This window comes from Salminus brasiliensis, chromosome 1, assembly GCF_030463535.1.
Source record: "Salminus brasiliensis chromosome 1, fSalBra1.hap2, whole genome shotgun sequence".
Lineage (NCBI taxonomy): Eukaryota > Metazoa > Chordata > Actinopteri > Characiformes > Bryconidae > Salminus > Salminus brasiliensis.
This window is the reverse complement of record NC_132878.1, coordinates 49,232,994-49,254,039: the sequence shown is the minus strand read 5'-3', so window position 1 is coordinate 49,254,039 and position 21,046 is coordinate 49,232,994. Positions and strand designations below refer to the sequence as shown.

Here is a 21,046-nt window from a genome sequence, read left to right as displayed (position 1 = left end):
TTCTTGCATCCAGTCCTACAATCAATCAACACTTTTTGTCTTACATGTCTCTGGGTGATCTGGGTGAATGTGGGTGTAAGATGGGTGTTTGTGGTGCATGACAGGAAACTCTTGGAGGAGTTAAATCTGCAGGGTGTAGAATGAAACCCCTACCTCAGGTTTGTGGTTGTGCTAGGAATGGAATGCAGATCTTTTTTAACTTTTTAAACTGTAAACTTGGTTACATTGAAAAGTTGTATTGCTTTATTCTTATGATAACTGAAGTGTGTTGAATTGTGTTTCTGCCTTTGTGAACAAGGTAAATGATGGACACCACAAAGAGTGATCAAGAGGAGGACCTTCCTGAAAATAGTATTTTGACATGAAACCCCAATGCTCCTTGACATTAAATCAATTAATGACAGGGACAGTAAACAGATGTCAAGACTCAGCCGACAGGTTGAAACCGACCATGCTGTGCACCAACTAGTCTATCAGATCAGTTAATATATATATATATATATATATATATATATATATATATATATATATATATATATATATATATATATATATATAAAGAGCAAAAAGATACCAGAGGTTATATGAAGAGTGCCAGTGCCATATGCTGAAAAACAGCCCCACACAATGATATGATGTTCTCACCTCCAAACTGCACTGTTGGTATGGTGTTTTTGGGTGATATGCAGTGCCTTTTGACCTCCAAACATGGTGTATCAAAGAGTTCAGTTTTGGTCTCATCTGACCAGACTATATTCTCCCAGTATTTCACAGGCTCATCTAAATGATGTTGAGCAAACTTTAAACGTGCTTCAGCAATGGAGTTTTTCTTCAAAACAACTGTAGCTGCTGATTCCACGTCTTTCTGTTCTTTGGCTCATGGGAAGCTCTTCTGATCATTTGTTTCCCTCCTCTGTCTGAAATCTTGCGGTAGCACCTGGTTGTGGCCAGTTTATGGTGAAATGATGTTCTTTACACTTCCAGATTATGGCCACCCCGATTGTGAATCGTAAATATGATATATATTCAATATATTTTAATCAGTATCTTGTAGTGTGGGGTGGAAGTCGATTCTCTGGTTTTGATGTCATGCCGGTCAGTAAGGGCCGAGCTGGACATCAGTGTACTTAGATATGTCTGCACACCATGTGGGTACACGACAAAGTATGTATGTGTGTATTCATCTCATTCTTACTGCGCGCCATACTGGGATGGCACCCCAAGCTTAAGTGCACTCAGCTATGTGTGACGGTCACGATGAACCACATAAACAACAGCCTTTCACAAACATGCCCATTGGATTAAAGAGACATGGTAAAATTAGGGGTCCTGTCAAGACTGTAATGTATTTCTGCTATTAATCACCCTATTTTAATGTAATTACTTACCTTTTTACTTAGGTATTGTTTTTTTTCCCCTAATTACGTGACACCATTTCCTATATTCTTGTTACTACCCAGTCATGGCCATAATTCAAAACATTAAGCTGAATAATGGAAGGAATTAAATCACCACGTATGAAAGAAGCGCCATCTAATGATCACATGCAAGATTACATTTACATTTACATTTACATTTATGGCATTTAGTATACGCTCTTATCCAGAGCGACTTACAAATGTCAGTTTTAGCTTCGTTGCATAGACTTAGCAGTGTTTTGACCACAGACCCAAACAGGGCAATATGTAGGTGCTTCTAGTAGGTCGTCAGAGCATTAAGATGACCGGATCTTAGCACGTCTAGGAATAAGTAGGTCAGACTAGTGTGGCTCTTCTAATGTTAGCTAAGTGGTTACCATAGGCTCTCATTTCTACACCATCAGCAGCCAACAGACAAAATCAGTGCAGCTCTTTAGATAAAATAAAATAAAAAATCTCTGGGCAAAGGCCAAAGAAACCCAGATCTCAGCGACTACTTATGAACATTAATGTACAAACTATACACAGGTTAAAGCATGAGTTGTTCACCTGTACTAAATAGTATTAAACCCAGTGTGATGTAGTGTGAATGTAGTTCACTGCTAGCTTGTCATCAAAAAAATCAAATTTACAAATTTATTGAATGGGTGTGCATTAAAAACTGCTGGAAAAATGAAACTGAAAAAAAAAACTGAAGATAGTTTTTTTTGTAAATTTGAATTTTTTAGGACAAAACATTTTTTAGGGTTAGTCAGTGAGCAGAGCATGCCTAAACCATGGCAACATTTCCAATTCCTTTGTCTGAACTGTGAAAGACAAGCTAGCAGTGCATGTATATGTTTTTCTTTTTACTAGATGTCCATAATGAAGATGAACAGACCAGAATACTTATGTCTTCAGCTTCTACACTACTTATTGGTTTGGTTTATGTTAACTATCATACCTGAGTTTTAATGTCTTCTTCCCCTGCAGAAGAATTACCCTCTGTGGTTATATTAAAGTGAATTGATCAGAACCTATTGCTAAAACAGCATTTGAAATCTCCTTACAGGAGCACTGCCTGTAGACTAGCGCGTTCTGGAGCCACAACACATGAGCCTAAAGTCACCATGCTCAATGACAAGCATCAGCTAGAGGGGTATAAAGCTCCCCAGAACTGGAGCTGTGTTCCCTGGAATAATGGAGAACCATCCAATACTTTTGGGGTGCGTTGGGAGTGGTGTTCATGACAGATCTAACAGCTTCGATCTGGAGCTTCATTTGGATGAACGGATTTAATTCTACAAACAAAACAAAGAATTGTAACAAAACTTCATTTTTAATTGATCTCTTGTGTTACATAATAGTAAATGTATTGATTACATGTGTTAAGTCTTCAATCTGCAACCAGAATACAACGTTCCAATTTCAGCTTCATATGTCTGACCCCATTTCCTTCCACTCTTGAGTTTGCAGCTCTTTCCGCAGCTGTTGTGTACAGTCCAGCAGAGTTCACAGCAGCTGCCGTTTTTGTTTTATCCACAGGTGTTTCTTGAAGGTCAACAAAGGTTAAACAACCCTGTGCACCCTGTCGTCCAGAGGGAGGCGAACACAATCTAGCACCAGAGTGGTCTGATATGACAAGCTCACTAGACGGCTAGACCACGTTTACTAGATACATTCTGCATACAACATATCAGCATCAGCATCTGAAATATGAATACTGAAACAAGGAATTCTTTATCAGTGGTGGTTGTGTTTTTTTTCCCCCTCACATGAGCTTATTAAAGTCCCAATTAGAAAGTGCTGCAGAAGGCAGGCCATGGTGCTGCCCTTCCCAACTGGGGTTTAGAGAAAGTGTCAAGTATGTTTGTTTCTTTTTTCTTGAAGGTGACAGACTAATTCAAGTAGAGTATTAAATGCATATCATCAGTCATGAATGCTATCATTACCAGTAGGGTTGCTTTTAAATGCCCATGAAATCACATGAAACACAGTCATTGTAAATTATAAATATGCAACGTTGCAACAGCAATACTTAAAATAATAAATGCAGGGAAATGAATAACAAAGAGTTTTAGGTTAGGACTTTTCAGTTAGTAAAATATCATTCAACAGAAGACCCTGACACAGTTTGGCAGCGCACTGAAGGACTGAGTAGTCTGCAGATCATGGAAACGAATGCATGAATTACATTAAATCGCAATAGTGTTAGAAGTTAGAAGAAAATCCTGTATGCAGCTATCCAGTCATCGGCACGCCAACAAGAAGCTTTGAAGAGAACAGTTCATGAGCGCTACATTAATGCTAAGGTAAGCAGTGGCTTTTAATGTGCTTACAGACCCCTGCCTGACCTGTCCAGAGATTTTGGGTTTGTGTGCATGGGACATACAAGAACACAGCGTTTTTTTAGGGAGAGTGCGCATACGTTTGTCAGTCTATGACAGTCTTGTGACATTCTATGTGTGGAGCAATGAAAGAGGTTTATAAGAGGTCTGGCAGGTGGCTGTATACAGAGTCAAGGAGGGTCTGGCTGGCCTCTTGGCTCTTGACCCCAGCGATCTCAAACAGGCGGTCCAGCTTGTCCTCGGCCATGGGGATCTCCTCAATGACATGCAGCTCCTCAGGGTTGAGGATATGCAGCATGTCGTCAAAGATTGGCTGCAGGTCGCATGGGTCCAGGCGCACCTGCCGCAGCACCGTGTCCTTCTTCTCTGTTGGTAAATATTAGGAAGCTGTAAAGTGATGTCTGAGGTCTGGGTATGTGCATTGAGATATTTAGATTGGTCTGCTTTTTAGAATTCACATTAATATCAGTAAAGAGAAATACTCTAGAGGTTGGAGCTATCAGAAATTATTAAAACATCTGGTTTGGGTCCTTTTTGTTATTTTAATCATGATGTTTTTTTGTTTAAATTCACCAGTTCATCTGTATTGTGATGTATAAACAGGGAATAAACAGGGAATGTGCCATTATAAGCTACCCAGTGGCATAATCCCAAGTTTGAGGTTTAAAGATGTTGGTAGTTACTGGATCATTATCAACAATAATTTGCTGATACTAGTAAATCTGCATATTGTTTTTATTGACTGATTTCATCAGCCAGCTTATATATTGGTGTATCTCTATGTGCTGCACCTGTATCTTATGATGGATTTTAGTAAAAGACAATAATTTTGACATGTCTGAACTATTCTGTAAGTGTAACCCATTTATCTATCTACCTATTTATCTAGCTAGCTAGCTAGCTTTGCAAGTATGGAGAAATTCGTGTCTGTGGCAAACAGGTGCATGCTGGCAAAAGCACAAAGACATTAAATAATATGAATAACAGAGCATTCCCTTCATGTCTTGTTTATACAGTAAATACATTTTCCAAAATTACTAAATGAATAAGCTGAGACATTCAACTCAATTTGCAAGGCAACAGTGTTTAGTGATATCACTGACTGCTAATGTGTAGGAGCACAACACTTCCACAAGGAGGGAGCAAACTCAAAGCATTAGACTTTCATAGTCATACAGTGTTAAAGGTGCTGTGGTGCTGTTAAAGGTGCTGTTAAAGGTGTTGTGCTGCCTTTGCTGTAATTGATCTGCGCCAACTTAGCAGCTAATTGTTGAGCCCTTCATTAGCTCAGTTAGGTTTGTTAGAAAAGGAAAATGCTATTGCTGTAAAGACAGTGTAGTGCTGTGACCCTCCCACGGCTACAATTAAAGAAACATGATCCAAATTATGTTGCCTGCTGCTGCCACTAGTAGTCACTGCAATAACAGCAGTGTATGTACTGCCACTCTTACCTTTGGTAATAAAGGAGCCTGTGCGGCTAAGGGCAGAGTCCTTGCTGGAGGTAGAGTCACAGCGCAGCAACGGTTCAGATTCATCAGTGAAGAAGCCCTTAGTGCGGTCCAGTGGTGAATGCTCCACTACCAAGCCAGGCACGTCCAAAGGCTTATGACTGGGGCTGACACACTGGCTTACATTCACTGAGGTCATCAGCTGGTTCAGGTCAAACTGCTTTGACACAAAGTAAAGAATGTATTTATTAGGTTGCTTAGTGATAGGGCCTGCCTGTGTAGGCTTAAGGTTACAATCATTTATGCACAGTATGACACAGAAATTAAATCACTGTTTTAAGCAAATGTTTCAGCACCCCTGTTCAACTGACATATTTTCTTGACTTGATGAAAAAAACATTGTTTAACAGAAGACTACTTAAAGATAAATTATGGTTTACAATGTTCAGAAGTGTGTCTTTGTAAGAGATTATTACTTTTACTTCAACAACACATCATTTGACCAGAGGTGCCCCAACTTTGCCATAATACTGTAGTGCACTGTTTGTTACCATGGTCTACGGTTCTTCAGATCTAGTATTGGGGGACCGTTGTCTGGCACAGCTTAGTGATTATTGATTACAAAAATGCTCAGCTAGTTTGAATAGACTAAAATTCAGAAGATACCTCTAAGTTTAGACACTACTAAACAAAAGTCAATAAGGTGACCACTCTGCTATTCGCCCAAGTATTCTCGGAAGAGGAGGGTCTTCAGTCTGGGTTTGAAGACAGTGAGCGACTCTGCTGTTCGGACACCCAGGGGAAGCTCGTTCCACCACTTTGGTGCCAGGACAGAAAAAAAGCCTGGACGCTTGTCTTCCATGGATTTTGAGGGATGGAGGGTCAAGCCGAGCCGTACTTGAAGCTCGAAGGGCTCTAGGTGCGGATAGGCTTTTGAACATTGCTGATATCAGCCTCCAGGTTCAGATCTGAAGAACTTTGGTATAATGTACTTCATGTGATTTCAGAGAAAGAACTGGCTGTTCCACAGGTCAGCATGGTACAACATTTACTAATTGTATTTACAACTTTGACAGTTATTTGAGTGCAACTTTCTTTTGGTAAACGTTCCTAAAAATTTGTTTCTTTCAGCTAGCACAGACAGACTTAGACTTAGACTTAGAATAATATTGCTGTATGAGCTGCTACAGAATTTAAAATGTCAATAATTTCTTCTGAAGAGGGCAAGAACTAGTACTAAGAAATACAACAGTGTTGTTCAGTATTAAGGAGGAATAACCTCTCTCTATCCAAAGTGTACTTAGCACAAAGGGTTCCACCAACGCAGTTGTCCCTGTACGTCAAGGGAGACTTGTGCAAGAGAGGCAGATGAAAGAGATTTTGTCCACTCTCAAAGCCTTGGAATTCACTGCCCACAGGCCACATGGCCCCAGTCACACTAGCAAGGACGCAAGCATTACCCACGTCATGGGGAACACTGAGTTCTGTCAGCAAGCCAGTAACTCAGATGATGACCCGCTAATGCAGTTTGATGAATTTTTGTCCCTGAACAAGATTTGAGACAGTCTGACAACCACCAAAAAACAATCAATGTTATATTAAACAAATATCATCTGCCACCAATATTGTACAGATGATTCCCATTATGCATCACATGAAGCTCACATGGAGGTCCTGGAGCCCTCCAGCCCTGCACATTTTTGTTGCTCACTGGTTAAATGACATTATTATATTTCTGAGCTCTGCCGTTTCATACATCTCATGATTCTGATCTCTGCTGGTTATGACACCTCATGATTGTGATCTTTGTTGTTTCAGACACCTCAAGATTCTGATCTCCGCTGGTTAAGACACCTCAAGATTCTGATCTCTGCTGGTTCAGACACCTTAAAATTCTGATCTCTGCTGGTTAAGATACCTCAAGATTCTGATCTCTGCTGGTTTAGACACATCAAGATTCTGATCTCTGCTGGTTAAGACACCTTAAGATTCTGATCTCTGCTGGTTAAGATACCTCAAGATTCTGATCCCTGCTGGTTCAGACACCTCAAGATTCTGATCTCTGCTGGTTCAGACACCTTAAGATTCTGATCTCTGCTGGTTAAGATACCTCAAGATTCTGATCCCTGCTGGTTTAGACACCTCAAGATTCTGATCTCTGCTGTTTCAGACACCTCAGGAATTTGATCTCTGCTGGTTTAGAAACCTCAAGATTCTGATCTCTGCTGGTTCAGACACCTCTGGAATTTGATCTCTGCTGGTTTAGACACCTCAGGATTCTGATCTCTGCTGGTTCAGACACCTCAGGAATTTGATCTCTGCTGGTTTGATAACCACAAGATTCTGATCTTTGCTGGTTCAGACACCTCAAGATTCTGATCTCTGCTGGTTCAGACACCTCAAGATTCTGATATCTGCTGGTTCAGACACTTCAATATTATAATTTCTGCTAGTCCAGACACCTCAACATTCAATCATGCCAGCCTTAAGGACCAGATCTCTGTCTTCTCTAGGTCAGCCCTCTTACTCAGAGATGGATAAATACTGGCCCAGGGGGTTTCCTTGGCAGTCCCTGTGTAGGTCCTCCCTCACATCTGGAATGAAGCTACACAGCTTATGGCACACTGTAGCAGCTGTAGCCAGAACAAAAATAACCTAGCCAAAAGCAAAAAGTCAGGGCTGGGTCTTAATGAGTGGCAGTAAACATAGATGGTGGAAGGCAGTGAATGCCAGACTTCCTTCAAACACTGAGCCTTATAGTGTCTGACATTTCTCTTTCTAAGAGCATATGACTCAGAGCACACTGCTGTGTTAATGGGGAGTTCTGGTAGGTCAAAGAAGAAGATTAAACAAATTTTGCTTAGTCATCTCCAATAAGTGCACGGTTAAAAGTAAATACACCAAAATCGAATAGATCACATCACCTCAGGGCCTTGTAGAATTAAGTTAATTTCTAGAGATGGAACTAGCCTGTTACCAAGATTCAATATCGGGGCCATATCTCCAGAAAATACTGACCTACTTTGGCCCCTCTAACAAAACAATCCCAAAATTCACTACCCCCCACAATAAATGTTTAAATGTTTTCTGATCACTAATAGTGGTTTATACGAAAGATGATTCATACTCTTTTGGATAAGAGGGCTATATCAACAAGATAGGCTGTAATTTCAATGTAATGTTTCAAAGTTTCTGTGCCTTATGGAATTTTATGGAACTAAGAAAACCAGAAATTTGTCTCCATAAGTTCCACAACCAATCTTAACACACGTTAACAGCATTAGGCATTTATTTATCCATGTAAATTACTCATCTGCAAAATTCTGAGTCAGTGCCATTGTAATAAGGGGGTAGATTTCCTTTGGCATTGCTAATCCAATATCTAAAACTGATGACTTCAGGTTCTGTTACATAATGTTCTGCAAAAAGCATAATGACCGCATTTGCATTAAAATGCATTTTGCTAGAGCCATCTAATGCACCTAGTGTGGCTTGTTGCTCGTGTTATGTTCAGCACTTAACCTTGTGCTAATGGCAAAGGAGTGCTCAGAAGATGAGCTCTGGAGATGATGAGAGCACATAAACAAACGTCGAGAATGTGAAGTATTCTGGGAAGAGCTTGTGTTTCGGCTACAGAACTGAATTCAAACACCAGACAGTAAACAAATGAATCAAAACAATCATGATACAATGACTTGATTAATCTTATTGTGTCCAATGTGCCAATAATACATTTAAAGACATTCAAAAATACTCTGTTGCATGCCTTAAACCTCTTCCAAGGCCTCTTTCAGACAATGTATAGTGCATGTTGAGTATTGTGCATCTAGGTATCCTAGCTAGGTCTGGATGTTTCCTGAATGAACAGTAAAAGTCGCTCTGGATATAAGCATCTGCTAAATGCCTTCAATGTAAATGTAAATAAATGAAGCTTTTGCTGTACTAACCCTGGCTGGCAGTTTTTCAGTTTTTATCTCTGCCTGAACTGATGATAAAAAAATGCCTCCTGTCTACCCCGGCTACTCTTCACAATGCCCCGCCTCTGCATGCTTAGCCTGAAATGTGTTCAGAAGGCAAGAGATCTGCAGATCTTCAGGGTGGATCTCAGCCCCAGATAAAAGGCTGCATGTGTATCCACATGTGGAATTGGAGCTACACAAACTAAGAAGCCCAATACTGTCTTAAAGGTCTTGTTTAGGGATGTTTCTGCTGTATTATCTATTAAATACAGTTGATATTCCAACCTCTTTTACAGGGTGTTTTTTGTTACTGTACCTTTAAGACTCACGTACGTCAATAACCCCTATCGGACTGGCCAGTATTTTGCATCACTCTAAAAGCAGTCTAGGATTAAACACGCCTTATAACATCAGTGTGAATAGGCAGGGGAAAAAATGCAGTATGCAGGTGAAACGGAAGAGGGGGGGGCATATGTAAATAAGCTGTTTTTTGTGCTTCAGGCTGTTTTTACAGCTTAGTATCTGGACTGGACTGGGCATGAATACATTTTAAACAAAATTAACGAATGCTTACGTTCTGTATTATACTCTCATTTGAAAAAAGCAGCACATTTACAATGCTATGAGCCTTTACATTGCTGGACAGTTTCTCAGTGAGCATGCAAGCACATTCAGAGCTCACTATTAGGTGTGTATTATTGATTTGGTTCATTGTACAAGCATAAAGTATGTTCCTATGCAAATTGTTTTATTCACTTGTTCAATGTTTCTTGTGTACTTATTCTCTTGAGTTGTTGACCGACTGACAGACGTCTGCCATCTCCCCAAAGACAGCACAGGGGTTTATTAAGATGTGTTGACAGGTGGATACACAAAGTGAACACAGACCCTCATCACTGTATCCTGATAACACCGAAAAAAATCAGTAATCCCTATCTCCTGCAATCTAACCTTGAGACAAGGGCAAGGCACAGAGGGTATCTTTATCAAGAAAGAATGCAGGGAAATGGGACGGATGTTGTCTGACGATCTAAAATGAAAGTTGATGAAGGATTCTGTATTCATACTAGCCTTATAGACCTAATAATGCAGCTATGATGGAGCCAAGACAGTCACAAGACCTTCAAGTGAGTTTGTTTACCTTTTTTGGTCTCTGGAACATGCATAGGTTTGCTGTTCTTTCATAGAGATTATATCAGAAGGTAGTCAGCGAACAATGCTGATGTAACATACCAGAACAGCAGGTTCTGGAACTTGAAGCAGCTACAGCACATGATGACACTAAAGGCCAATTTACACTAGACATCCAAGCCTCCATTGAAAACTTCATAGAAATTAAGTCAGATTATGCTGTCATATTGAAAAGCTGTGATAAATCGTTTAAAGCAGGTGTCATCAAAAATATGAATCTTACAGGTCAACATGACAAATTCCCACTGGGACAAAAGTCCATAGAGGACAAACGAGTGATATAAATCCCATACATCCCACAAACTAGTCCAAATCTAAGCTTACCAAAGTATAGTCTTCAGAAAATTCAAGAACTACACTATGGACAAAGGCATTGGGATACCTGCTCATTCTCATGTGGAGTGTAGATGGATTGTGTTTCTCTCTGAGAGTTTATTCCATAATCCATAACAAAATTCATTTAGGTCTGGACCTGGGTCAGAGTCAACGAATAGAGGCAGTGGCTGGCTTCATATGTATCAGCTGAAATCTTTGTTAAGCCCTTTATCTCCTAGTTTTGGGGGCACTGATAGTACTAGGGGGAGTTATGAATGGGTGGGATAACTGGCAATACCAAATTGGAAGAAAAAGGGAAAGAAATCTCAAAAAAAAAAGAAAAAAAGAAACTGATGGAAAATTACATTTACATGAGTTATCACTGATGGTCGCAGGCCATCAGCCAATACATCAGTTTATTACTTAACTCATGAATAGGAGATGCTAAGCCAATACTGCTAACGTGTTTACGAGTTAGACTGTCACCAATCTTACCTCTGTGACTACATGCTTCAAAATTGTCTCGTAAAATGCATCCAGATTTTCATTTGTTTTGATGTGGTTCTGAACATGGTATGACTTTGCATAGCTGAAAGCTCAACACGATATGTGGTATCAGTCTGCACTGTCACCCAGTTTGAAAGTAGCACTCTTGTGGGATGTAGTTCAGATTGTTAGCTTTGTTTCAGTAACTTCTTAACCTATCAATTACAGAAGCAAATAAAGTCATAATTTGGCATGTTTTAAGGAAGTTAAGATAAGTGACCTCTGCTGTGTGTTAGAAACAATTGCCTAGCCTCTGCTGTTGTGAACTACAGTTGTAGATGTCAGATATCAAACATGTCTCGGCTGATGGACTGCGTCTGGGGTTGATGATAAATCATGTCATTTTTCTTTCCTCAAACTATTTCTTGAATTAGAAGGCACAAATAATGCTGATAATGTTGCCTGAAATGCAGAAGTGATAGTTGCTGTGTAGCTTGGATGTACAGTAACCAAAAGTAATAATATTGTAAAAAAAAAAAAGAAATGGAGAAAAGGGTAATTTACTGCAACATCTTTTTTTGTACTGGCACATGCCTACAGCATTATTTGAGCAACATACATACTAATAAAACTAACTTTATCTGCTACCTTTCCTCTTTATACATGACTGTACAACCTAAAGTAAAGTCAAGAGGGTCTCTTTTAGTAGGCAGCACCACACTACTATTTCATAATATCCTAATGGTAAGGACTGTCAGTACTGATGCTGTCCAGGCATTGTGCTTTGTATTCTTCAAAATGCTTAGTCAGTTAGCAAGCTGGTGTATCCTAGCAATCTGCTGTTTCATGGATTGATCTATTCTGTTAGATCATGATTTCATCAACAGTCTGTTCTGTAAGAGACATCTAACCCTTCAGTGAGGTACATGTTAAAGCATCTAGCAGAGATCAATTTTTTTTCTTTATATGAGGCAGTGGATGCAAGTTGAAAAGCTGAGACACTGATACATGTATATCACCTCTATAATGACTGGCACTATATTGTACCTTGTTGAAAAAGTGGCCCATGCTGAAACTCTCCTTATAATGTTAACACCCATGAGTGAGGTTAAACTGCTATTCATCTGCATTGGACAGGTGACCATATTAGTGACTTCTGTTTTTGAGTCTGAACAAGAGAGCAACGTTTACAGATATATATTGTCGCTGTCACACAAAAATCTTGTATCTCCAAAATGATAACTTTACGTTCCCATTCATTTTGGAGCATTTCTATTGGTAAATTCATTATGAAATTGTGACCAAATGTACAGAACAACCGTGAAACTATGAAATGAGATGAAAATACAAGCCTTGTACTTTATATGTTTTGGTGAACATATAAAGTCATTATAGTGGTCTACTAACTACCACTTGGGCCCGATAAAATATTGGTTTTCTTTCCCTGAGATTTGTCATGTACAACGTTGGATCATGTGAATTCATTTTTATGTAGTAGATTCGATAGTGTAGCAATGCAAAAGGAGTGTCTTTCACACACTCTCTCTTTCCCTGTATGTCTCTCTCGTGCTCTCTCTCTATATTGCACAAACTCTTACTCCTGGTGTATATTTTTTTACACACTCTTTCTCTCGCTCATGCTCTGCCTCCCTGTCTGTCTCTCTTAAGTTACAATTAATTTTAAATAAACAAAATAAAAACTGTTGTCATCATCTCAGTTCGCTAATGTTTCAGTTTGACCATAAATTGTGGATTTGGCTGAATAGGCGACTATTTGTGAATGCAGTTTAACATTTACCATTCCACATCTGGCTGAGATGCTGCCGACAGACACACTACCAGTCTTTGTTCTGCTCACCTGAGGATTGTCTTCCATGATGCCACGGATCTTCTCTACCACATCAATACGCCGGTGGCGGTGAAGAGCGTTGATCAGCTTGGCCAGGTTGGCATCACTGTCGCGGATGGTCCAGTGCTGTAGGGCAGCATAAGCCCTCTCATGGTCAGCCGAGTAGCCATTGGAAAAGGCTGCCACTTCTCGTTCGGTGGCGTTAGCCAGGGACTGGTACATGTCAATCCACTGGCTGCCAATCTGAGCTGCCACCAGCTTCAGGATATCAACACCTGAGACCAAAACAATATGAAGTGTTAAGTCTCTGCCTAAGTATCATCAAAGTAAACCCTCTCCAACTGTAATTTTCAGGGTTAATTATCACAGTGCTTATGAGGAGTATTATAATAAATAAGAGGTCATGAATGTATGGCCCTGGGATTACTGGAATTGATGCTCTTTAATATTCTGCCTGAACCGAGCTGACCTGAGCTGCCTGCACAAGCCTAGTTTGATCAATAATGTATTTAATGAAATGAGATGTTGCAAAGCTGACCCACTGACATTTCCTGTAATTTCCTGTTGTATTCTGCATGTTTCTGTGCTTTTTTCAGTGGTCCAGTGGTCCAGGCATGATGTTGTTAAGGCTTTATATCCCATAAATGAACATAATTTAACCTCTGTTTATCCTTTAGAATGGGGCTGCAAGTTCATTTCATATAACTACTCACTGTTGTAAGCCTGAGACCTGAGCTCGGTGTGCTCTGTCTCTGATTGGAATGAGTACCTATACCACATCAGCCCTTTGTGAACAAGATTGGTGGCCCCTGCCTGAAATGAAACCCTCTTTTTCTGTAACGCATCAATTACGGCAGACATAAGTAAAAGCTCTGATTGGCCGACCTTTTTGCCTATAGTGGCTGACAATACTCCTTATAACTTCAGTGTGCATGGGGCTGGGCTAAACCTCTGTAAGGTAAATAGGCAGATGTATATAAATGTGTTGATTTTTGTGACGTCACAAAAACAGCAATTTACAAACATTTTAGTTTAGTTTAGCATACAGTGTATGGATTTCATGGACTGACTAGTGAATAGTCTTTTTTTGTTAAAAGTAGGATCTTTAAATGACCATGAGGGATGCAGTGTTTTGCGACATCCAGAAACAGTGCCTGTTCTCATACAATTAAATTACACCTACTGAGTTGAATAATTAGGCCACCTAATAACCTCACACTAACTTGAACATTACACAAGATGTGCAGTGTGCGGGGTCCCCAATGGTCTGCATTAGACTGCATGAAAAAAAAATCCTTCTCAACAGTCTTATAATCTATCTGAATATATAGCATTAAATATTTACTAAACATCTAAGGGCCTTTATCCTCCACACCCACCCTATAACCCCCCATATCAGCAAACATTCTGCAAGCGTGATAAGTCAACTGTGACTTGACATATTTTGCTTATGGTAGCATGTGACGTATAATATAGGTCAAAGACTGTTTACAGAGATGGGTGCTCTAATTCTGGGAGAGAGTTTGCTGACTCTCTCCCAGAGAGAGTCAGCTTTCTTTGTATAGCTTCTGGCCAGTGAGCCCTAGGAGTCTGGAATGGTGCGTTTTTCTTAAAGAAATAAATAAATTAAATATATAAAGGCAAGATGGCCTTTTTGGGGATGGCTTTTGTCCTTTTAGTGTCATATTTATCATACTTTAGAGAAGCATGTTTAGGTGATGCTGAGCTACAGTACTCAAATATTTGCATTTTATTTGTTTCATTGCATTACTGCATAATGCTGGTACAGTGATTGGATTTAGGTCCAATTTTTACATTTCATACATGTTTATGTATCAGCATCAGTAAACGTGTATGCAGGAAAACATTGCATGCATAAATATCATGCATTAAAATGTCAGCAACATCCCACATATTGGGGCAGCACTAGTAACTGCATTTAAACAGTAAATGGTAAAAAAAAACCAGTAATACCACTGTCATTTAATGTGAAAACTTTACTATACATCTATGACTGTACTATCCATCTATGCCAATAAAATAAAAAAGCCAATGACATTTCTCCCATGGCCCACACCAGTGCTTTTCAAATCTGCTCCTGAGGGCTGTCAACTCATCAGCTAATCAAGCCCTTTAATGATATGCATAATGAGATGAAAGGTGAGTTGGGTTAGAGAATACATGACACCTTTATACACACTTGACCATACCTAAACAACTGCACAATTATAGTTTCAATGCAGATCACTGTAATCCCTGCTTAAATACCTACCTCTCTCCAAAGTAAACATTGCAGTCTAGTGTAACCAGATGATTACAGAGCTGTTAGTAGAGAGGATTAAAGCATCTATCTATAAGCCAGATCTGCTTTGTTTGTGGTTCATCTATCTGTAGCAGATTCGCTGAGGCTCTTTGGGGGATAGCGTGCCACAGAGCAGGCGGACGCACGGCAAAACACTTGGCTCTGCAGGCTGGTCGGCTGGATGCTTGTCACTTCCAGCAGATTCAGTACAATGATGGTGAGCGGGAGGGAGTCACTCTCATGCTCCTGCAAAAGTGGACCAATTCCTTTTTTTTTTGCCTGTGATCATACAGTGGGGTTGCTGTCCTACTCCCTTGGGCAGTGACAGCGGTGGCTGTGGAATTCAAAACATGCACCATGTCCCTCCGATAGCCACTCCTAATTGCTGTTGTTTATAGATCTGGTTGGTTGAACTAGATTATGACCGCTTAGCAAAGTATCTATAGGCTCTATAAGTAGACCATGTGATACTAACAGTGGCCACATTAGTAGCCTAATGTTAACATAATGCACACATCTGCAGTGTAAGATCAGACATCGACTACAGGAGTCATTGTGGGATTCTCAATACAAAGTATGGCAACTTCTGACTAGTGCATTATTATATATATATATATATATATATATATATATATATATATATATAGTCGTAATATTCTTAGAAAAGACAGTATGGACTTGGCAAGTTTGACGCAAATGAAAACTTCCTTGGCTGGGAGGACACTGTACCTATATATTGCACTGTACATATTAAACAGTTGGAAAACCGGAGAGCTTTTAAGCTGCAAGGTCACTATAGGTCAAACTAGGGTGGGTTTAAAATGCAGTTGCAGGTGGAAATGATACATTTGCAGAGTGCTTTATTTCTAAGGTACTTTCTAAAGGTACCTTTTGTACCAAAAATATTTGTTCACTTAATTTCAGAAAGTAGAAAATGAAAATGAATAATCTTTCGAGTCAAATCACTGTGGAAAAGTTGGAAACCTAAGAACAGATAAGTGTAAAGTGATAGAAAGGGCAGAATGTTAGTTTTGATGGTGCGTTGTTGAAAGCCAGCTTAAGGTCACATCCTGGTTGCTCAAAAATGTGCTAAATGATCTTAAAAACTGCTTTCACGAGGTCAAAACATTCTAGAGAAATTATTTTATAAACCTAGTTTTCACTTTGTTTTAACCGTTTATATTAGGGCACATATTTCAGGCTAGTTGTGGTGTGGCTGGTGGGTATTAGACTTCTAAGGCAAGCACAAACACAACAAAAGCACAGCATGAGGCTTATGTAAATCCACTGGGAGTAATAATGGATTTTTTTTTAATGATTTCAGAGCATATGCTTTCAAACACACGTGGCTAATTTAATCACCTTTTTATTTATGTAGCATCTGCTCATAATATTACAGAGACAACAGCAGAGCAAAGCGATCAAGTTCTTTTAATCTTCTGATTGTCCTGGTGGTTTATGGTGAACAGCCTTGACTGAAAGTGATATAAAGGCTGTTGTCTTGCAAAAATCCAATTTACTTAATGTTTCAATTACCCCAGATGTGGCCAAGACATGTCTGGTGCTTCTTGCATTTTGAGCCACCCCCCAAGAAGAACATGCATTTTTGCACAAGCTGAGAGATGCAGAAATGCCCCTGAAAGTGAAGGAACAGGGTGATTCGGATGACACAAAGTTACCCGGTTCTCACAAGCATTTTTCTGTCTGCTTCTCCAAAATTATCCCACCTATTACAAGTCAGTGGAGCATCAAAATGATTTTGCATGTGTTATTTTAAGGTAAAAAAATGCTATATAACGTTGCTTTTTTTCAATCAGTATCACTGTCAACAAATCTCAAGGTTTCAGTTCATATATCGAACCAAAAGTGTTGTTGTTTCATTTCCAGTGCTTAAATGATACTGTGCATTAAGAAAAATATCGTATTCTCACCTTTGAACATTCAGAAGGTGTGGTTTACAGATACTCGTTACGAAGCAGACTATCTGTATAAAGACAGACTGTATTGGGGGAGGGGAACTCAACCATGCTGGCTAGCCAACAAGATGCAGAGCCATAACATTTTCATTTGAGAATTCAAACGAGGCAGCAAACCAGCTGCAACAGGTCTGGCTTGGCTGCGAAACAAAGGAACCCTCAAAGAGAGCTGGGACTTCCCCTCTGCGTGCTTAATAGGGTTTCTGCAGTGGTTTTCAAAAGAATGTCTCATAACAACAAAACAGCACTGTAGTGAAAAACCAATAGCTGTGTCACCTTATCCTGTGTCACCTAACCCTGAGGGAGAACCGCTGCGTCATCATTCCGACTCGCACCTTGGAAACATAACCATCATTTCTTTTCCCATGAGAATCTCACCATCCGTACAGGAATTGTCCATGTTCACCATATGAAAAACACTGGGAACATGTACTACCTCTAAAGATTGCACTATATCACTTCTTTTTCTGCCAAACCAATTCCCATGAAATCATGAGCACGATACAAGCTAATACTGATAACCATCTGATACTTCTTCCTTGGTTTAGAATAAGCTATTTTTAACTGCAGTATACAAACCTACATTTGTACATCTCACAAAACCCATATTGTTGAGAGATAGCTAATCCAATCTCGATCCAGGCATCCAAGAAAGCATACAGTTAACGTAAAAGTAAGGTATGTAAACGTTTTGGCACCTCTGCTCAAATGACATGTTTTGTTGATTTTCTAAGTGTAAATAAGTTACACCCTCTACAGTGAACATCTAGGACCCAGAGGTCAATCTGTTTGAGGACAACAAATTCTTATTAATTTTAAACAGTAATTATCTTAATTTTTGCTTATTTTAATGTTACTGTCTTTTGTTACTTCACAAGCAACCATACGTCAGCGAAAGGCACATATCGGACTCTCTCCTCTCTGGAGAAACAACAGCACCTCTGTCCAGTTAAAAAAACTCTAAAGACTGTAATGTGTTCTCTGCTGCGCATCACACAGCAGAGATGCTAAGTGCAGGTGGATGCAGTCACGTACCGAGAATTAAATGTGTAGCTCAGTAGGGTTGTAACTTTTTCCTTGTCCTGCACTTTTCAAGAATTTCTTCTAATAAGAAACTTCTGCCTCACTCAAACAGGAACGCAGATGTGTTTGTGCATCTGGTGAACACTGAGGTAGGTTGATAATGAAAAAGTGTGTAATTGCACTTCATTCAATTAAACCAGACTAATTATACTCTCTGTAATTAAATCATTGCAAGTTGGTCTGTGTTTTTAAGCACTGATGAGTGCCTTGATCTGCTTGGAAAAGCATATTGTGTATCACGATACGATAAATCATGGCATATTGCCCGCCCCCTGTTTTTAAATTGTAAAATTACAAAAAAGAAATATCACAGAGGACAAATGTGTGCAAAATCAATTAAACTAAAGAAATAGTAAATTTCGCTGCTTGCTAGCTACTCGTTGATTACTGTGATTATGTGATTACTCAAGTTCTGTTATGCCACGCACAATTTTATGTGGTAACGGCCTGACACCAAGATGACTGACATCTAACTACCTCTACTAATTTGATCACATCCCAGGTTTACATCATTTGCCAAAACAGTCATAGTTGTGACTGGAAAACGAATCACGGCAACAAAGACTGAAAGCAGCAGAGCAGATGAATGGAATGACTCATAAGCCACCTTACTCCAAAGGGGAAATTCTACAGCTTTTCCTGACTTCCACAGCGTGCCTGACTCTGCCACACATGCTGCCTGACTTAAGCTCACCCATGAAGTTCCTAATCGGTCCTTATAAAAAGTCCCTAGCCCACCCTGTCTCTGAGCAGCAGGCTTTTATGGACAACACCTATTGAGGGGGTTGTAATATGTGGCGCGCACACACGCGGGTGGTTTACTCCTCTTTGATGTGAGCTACATGTGCTCTGTTATGCCATTTGAGGTCCTGCCTGGCCTCCAATGAAAGAATTCATTATTTCTACGATCACTCCTTTAACTTTATATATGTTTCCCATGCAGGTCTTTACGGCCGGCATTTAACTACTCTAGTAAATAGACACAAATGCCCGTGGGCTGTCCAATTAAACACCTTGAATGAATTAAAGCAATAAGCTGGTGTTGTGTTCAGGAAAGCAAATGGTTGCATAAAGTCTAGCTGTGCTTTTTGACCCGCATACTAACATGATCTGAGAAGATTTCCCTGCGTATGTGCATCTTAAATGATTGTTTTAGAAAGCAAATGCCACAAAGTTTCTCATTCTCTGAAGTTTAAAAAAGTTTTAATTAATCTTCTGGGAAGAAAAACATCAGTAAAAAAGTTGTAAGCCTGAGAAATTGTGTAAGAATTGGCGTATTAAAGTTGTTAGCAGGTACAGTTTTTTGATGTTTTTATTAAAATCACAATTTGACAACAACAGAGGTAAAATGAGAATACTATAATTCATAACTTTCTTCCTGTGTGAATCAATGGTCAGATCTGGCTCCCTACTGCTTTCACTGAATGAAATCTAGCTGGCCACCAGTCAATGAGTGTACACCACTAGCCTCGTTCTCTGCTGTCTTTCCACGTACTGTAATTCTGAAAAAGCCACGTGATGGTGTGCGTATTGTCTAAAGTCCTTTAGTAATAGACATGGTGGGCACCAAGGACCCTCCTGTGACACAACCCTCAACCCTCCCCGTCCCACCAGCCTTTGGCGCTGCACTGATAAACTTCCAACGGCTCACAAAACCACAGAGAACTGGAATAATCTGGTTTAAACTGCTCGAGGTTGGATCCAGGGCACTAACACGCGCACACACAGACGGATATCTCAGGCTGACATCAGTCTGTGCCTGGCATTGCAGTGCTGAAGTCTCACTACGGTAACCTAGCAGCCCTGGATGTTGTCATGCTACTGCTTCTATACACTTTGTGAAATACTCTGCAAAAGCAAATTTGAGCATTAGTATGTAAGTCTGTTAAACAGTAAGTCTGTTTTGCCCATAAAACACTATAAACACTGGGATTATTACAATTGAGCATAAATGCAATAGTCAGTACTCAGAATGTGCTGTTTGTCAGGAAAATTACTAATATGTGGGTTAGAAGAATACAGGCTTGTTTGCTGATTCTCTGTATCAATACATAATGGCACCAGACACTGTATGGATGTGTTCTGCTCCACCAGCAGTTTGCCTGATTTACTTTAATAAAGGACTGATTGGATAAACTAGGTAATGAATGTTCGCATGCACACCAGCGGCAGTCAATTTTAGTCTAACTAGGCCATGATCATATAAGGGTCACAGTTTTGACTGGAATGTTTTACACTGAAATATAGTGGAGTAATAGTAAGTCCACCACTGGACATTGTTCAACCTATTTGAGACAGAGCTGGGAAATAGGGGGAAGTGCTGGCTAGGTGGTTACTGCAATGGGTTATTAATCACAGGGTTTTAGGTTTGATAGCCATGTCCTCTAAACTGCCACTGTTGGTTCCTTGATCAAGGCCCTTAACCCAGCCAACCTTTCGCTCTGACCCCAGCTTTCCAAATTGGTATATGTGAAGACAACATCTTTGTTGTATTGTGCAAACTTTGTATTAGTATCATATAAGGTTTTGATGTACATCTTTCACACTAAATCGCTGCACTTACCTCAATAATACATGCGCAATGACACAAGAATAAACATGACTGACAAAAAGTTGGAGGAGAATGAGATGTTAAAAATTCTGTATGATTTATATATATATATATATATATATATAATTTCACTACTGAACT

The 21,046-nt window shown here is 39.7% G+C and overlaps 1 protein-coding gene across 3 annotated transcripts in view; it reads right to left on the bottom strand.

Moving 5' to 3' along the window:
* Positions 1-2,717: 2,717 nt before the first annotated feature.
* Positions 2,718-21,046, bottom strand: part of tnfrsf21 (tumor necrosis factor receptor superfamily, member 21) — a 33,561-nt gene continuing 15,232 nt past the window's right edge. For 2 of the 3 annotated variants that reach the window (XM_072695978.1, XM_072695979.1), the window contains exons 4-6: positions 13,003-13,268; positions 5,197-5,413; positions 2,718-4,111 (exon numbers count right to left, since the gene is read on the bottom strand). In XM_072695978.1, coding sequence (XP_072552079.1) covers positions 3,882-4,111; positions 5,197-5,413; positions 13,003-13,268 — 713 coding nt within the window. In that variant the 3' untranslated portion in view covers positions 2,718-3,881. The remainder of the gene's footprint in view (positions 4,112-5,196; positions 5,414-13,002; positions 13,269-21,046) is intronic. The other variant, XM_072695980.1, reaches the window with a different exon arrangement.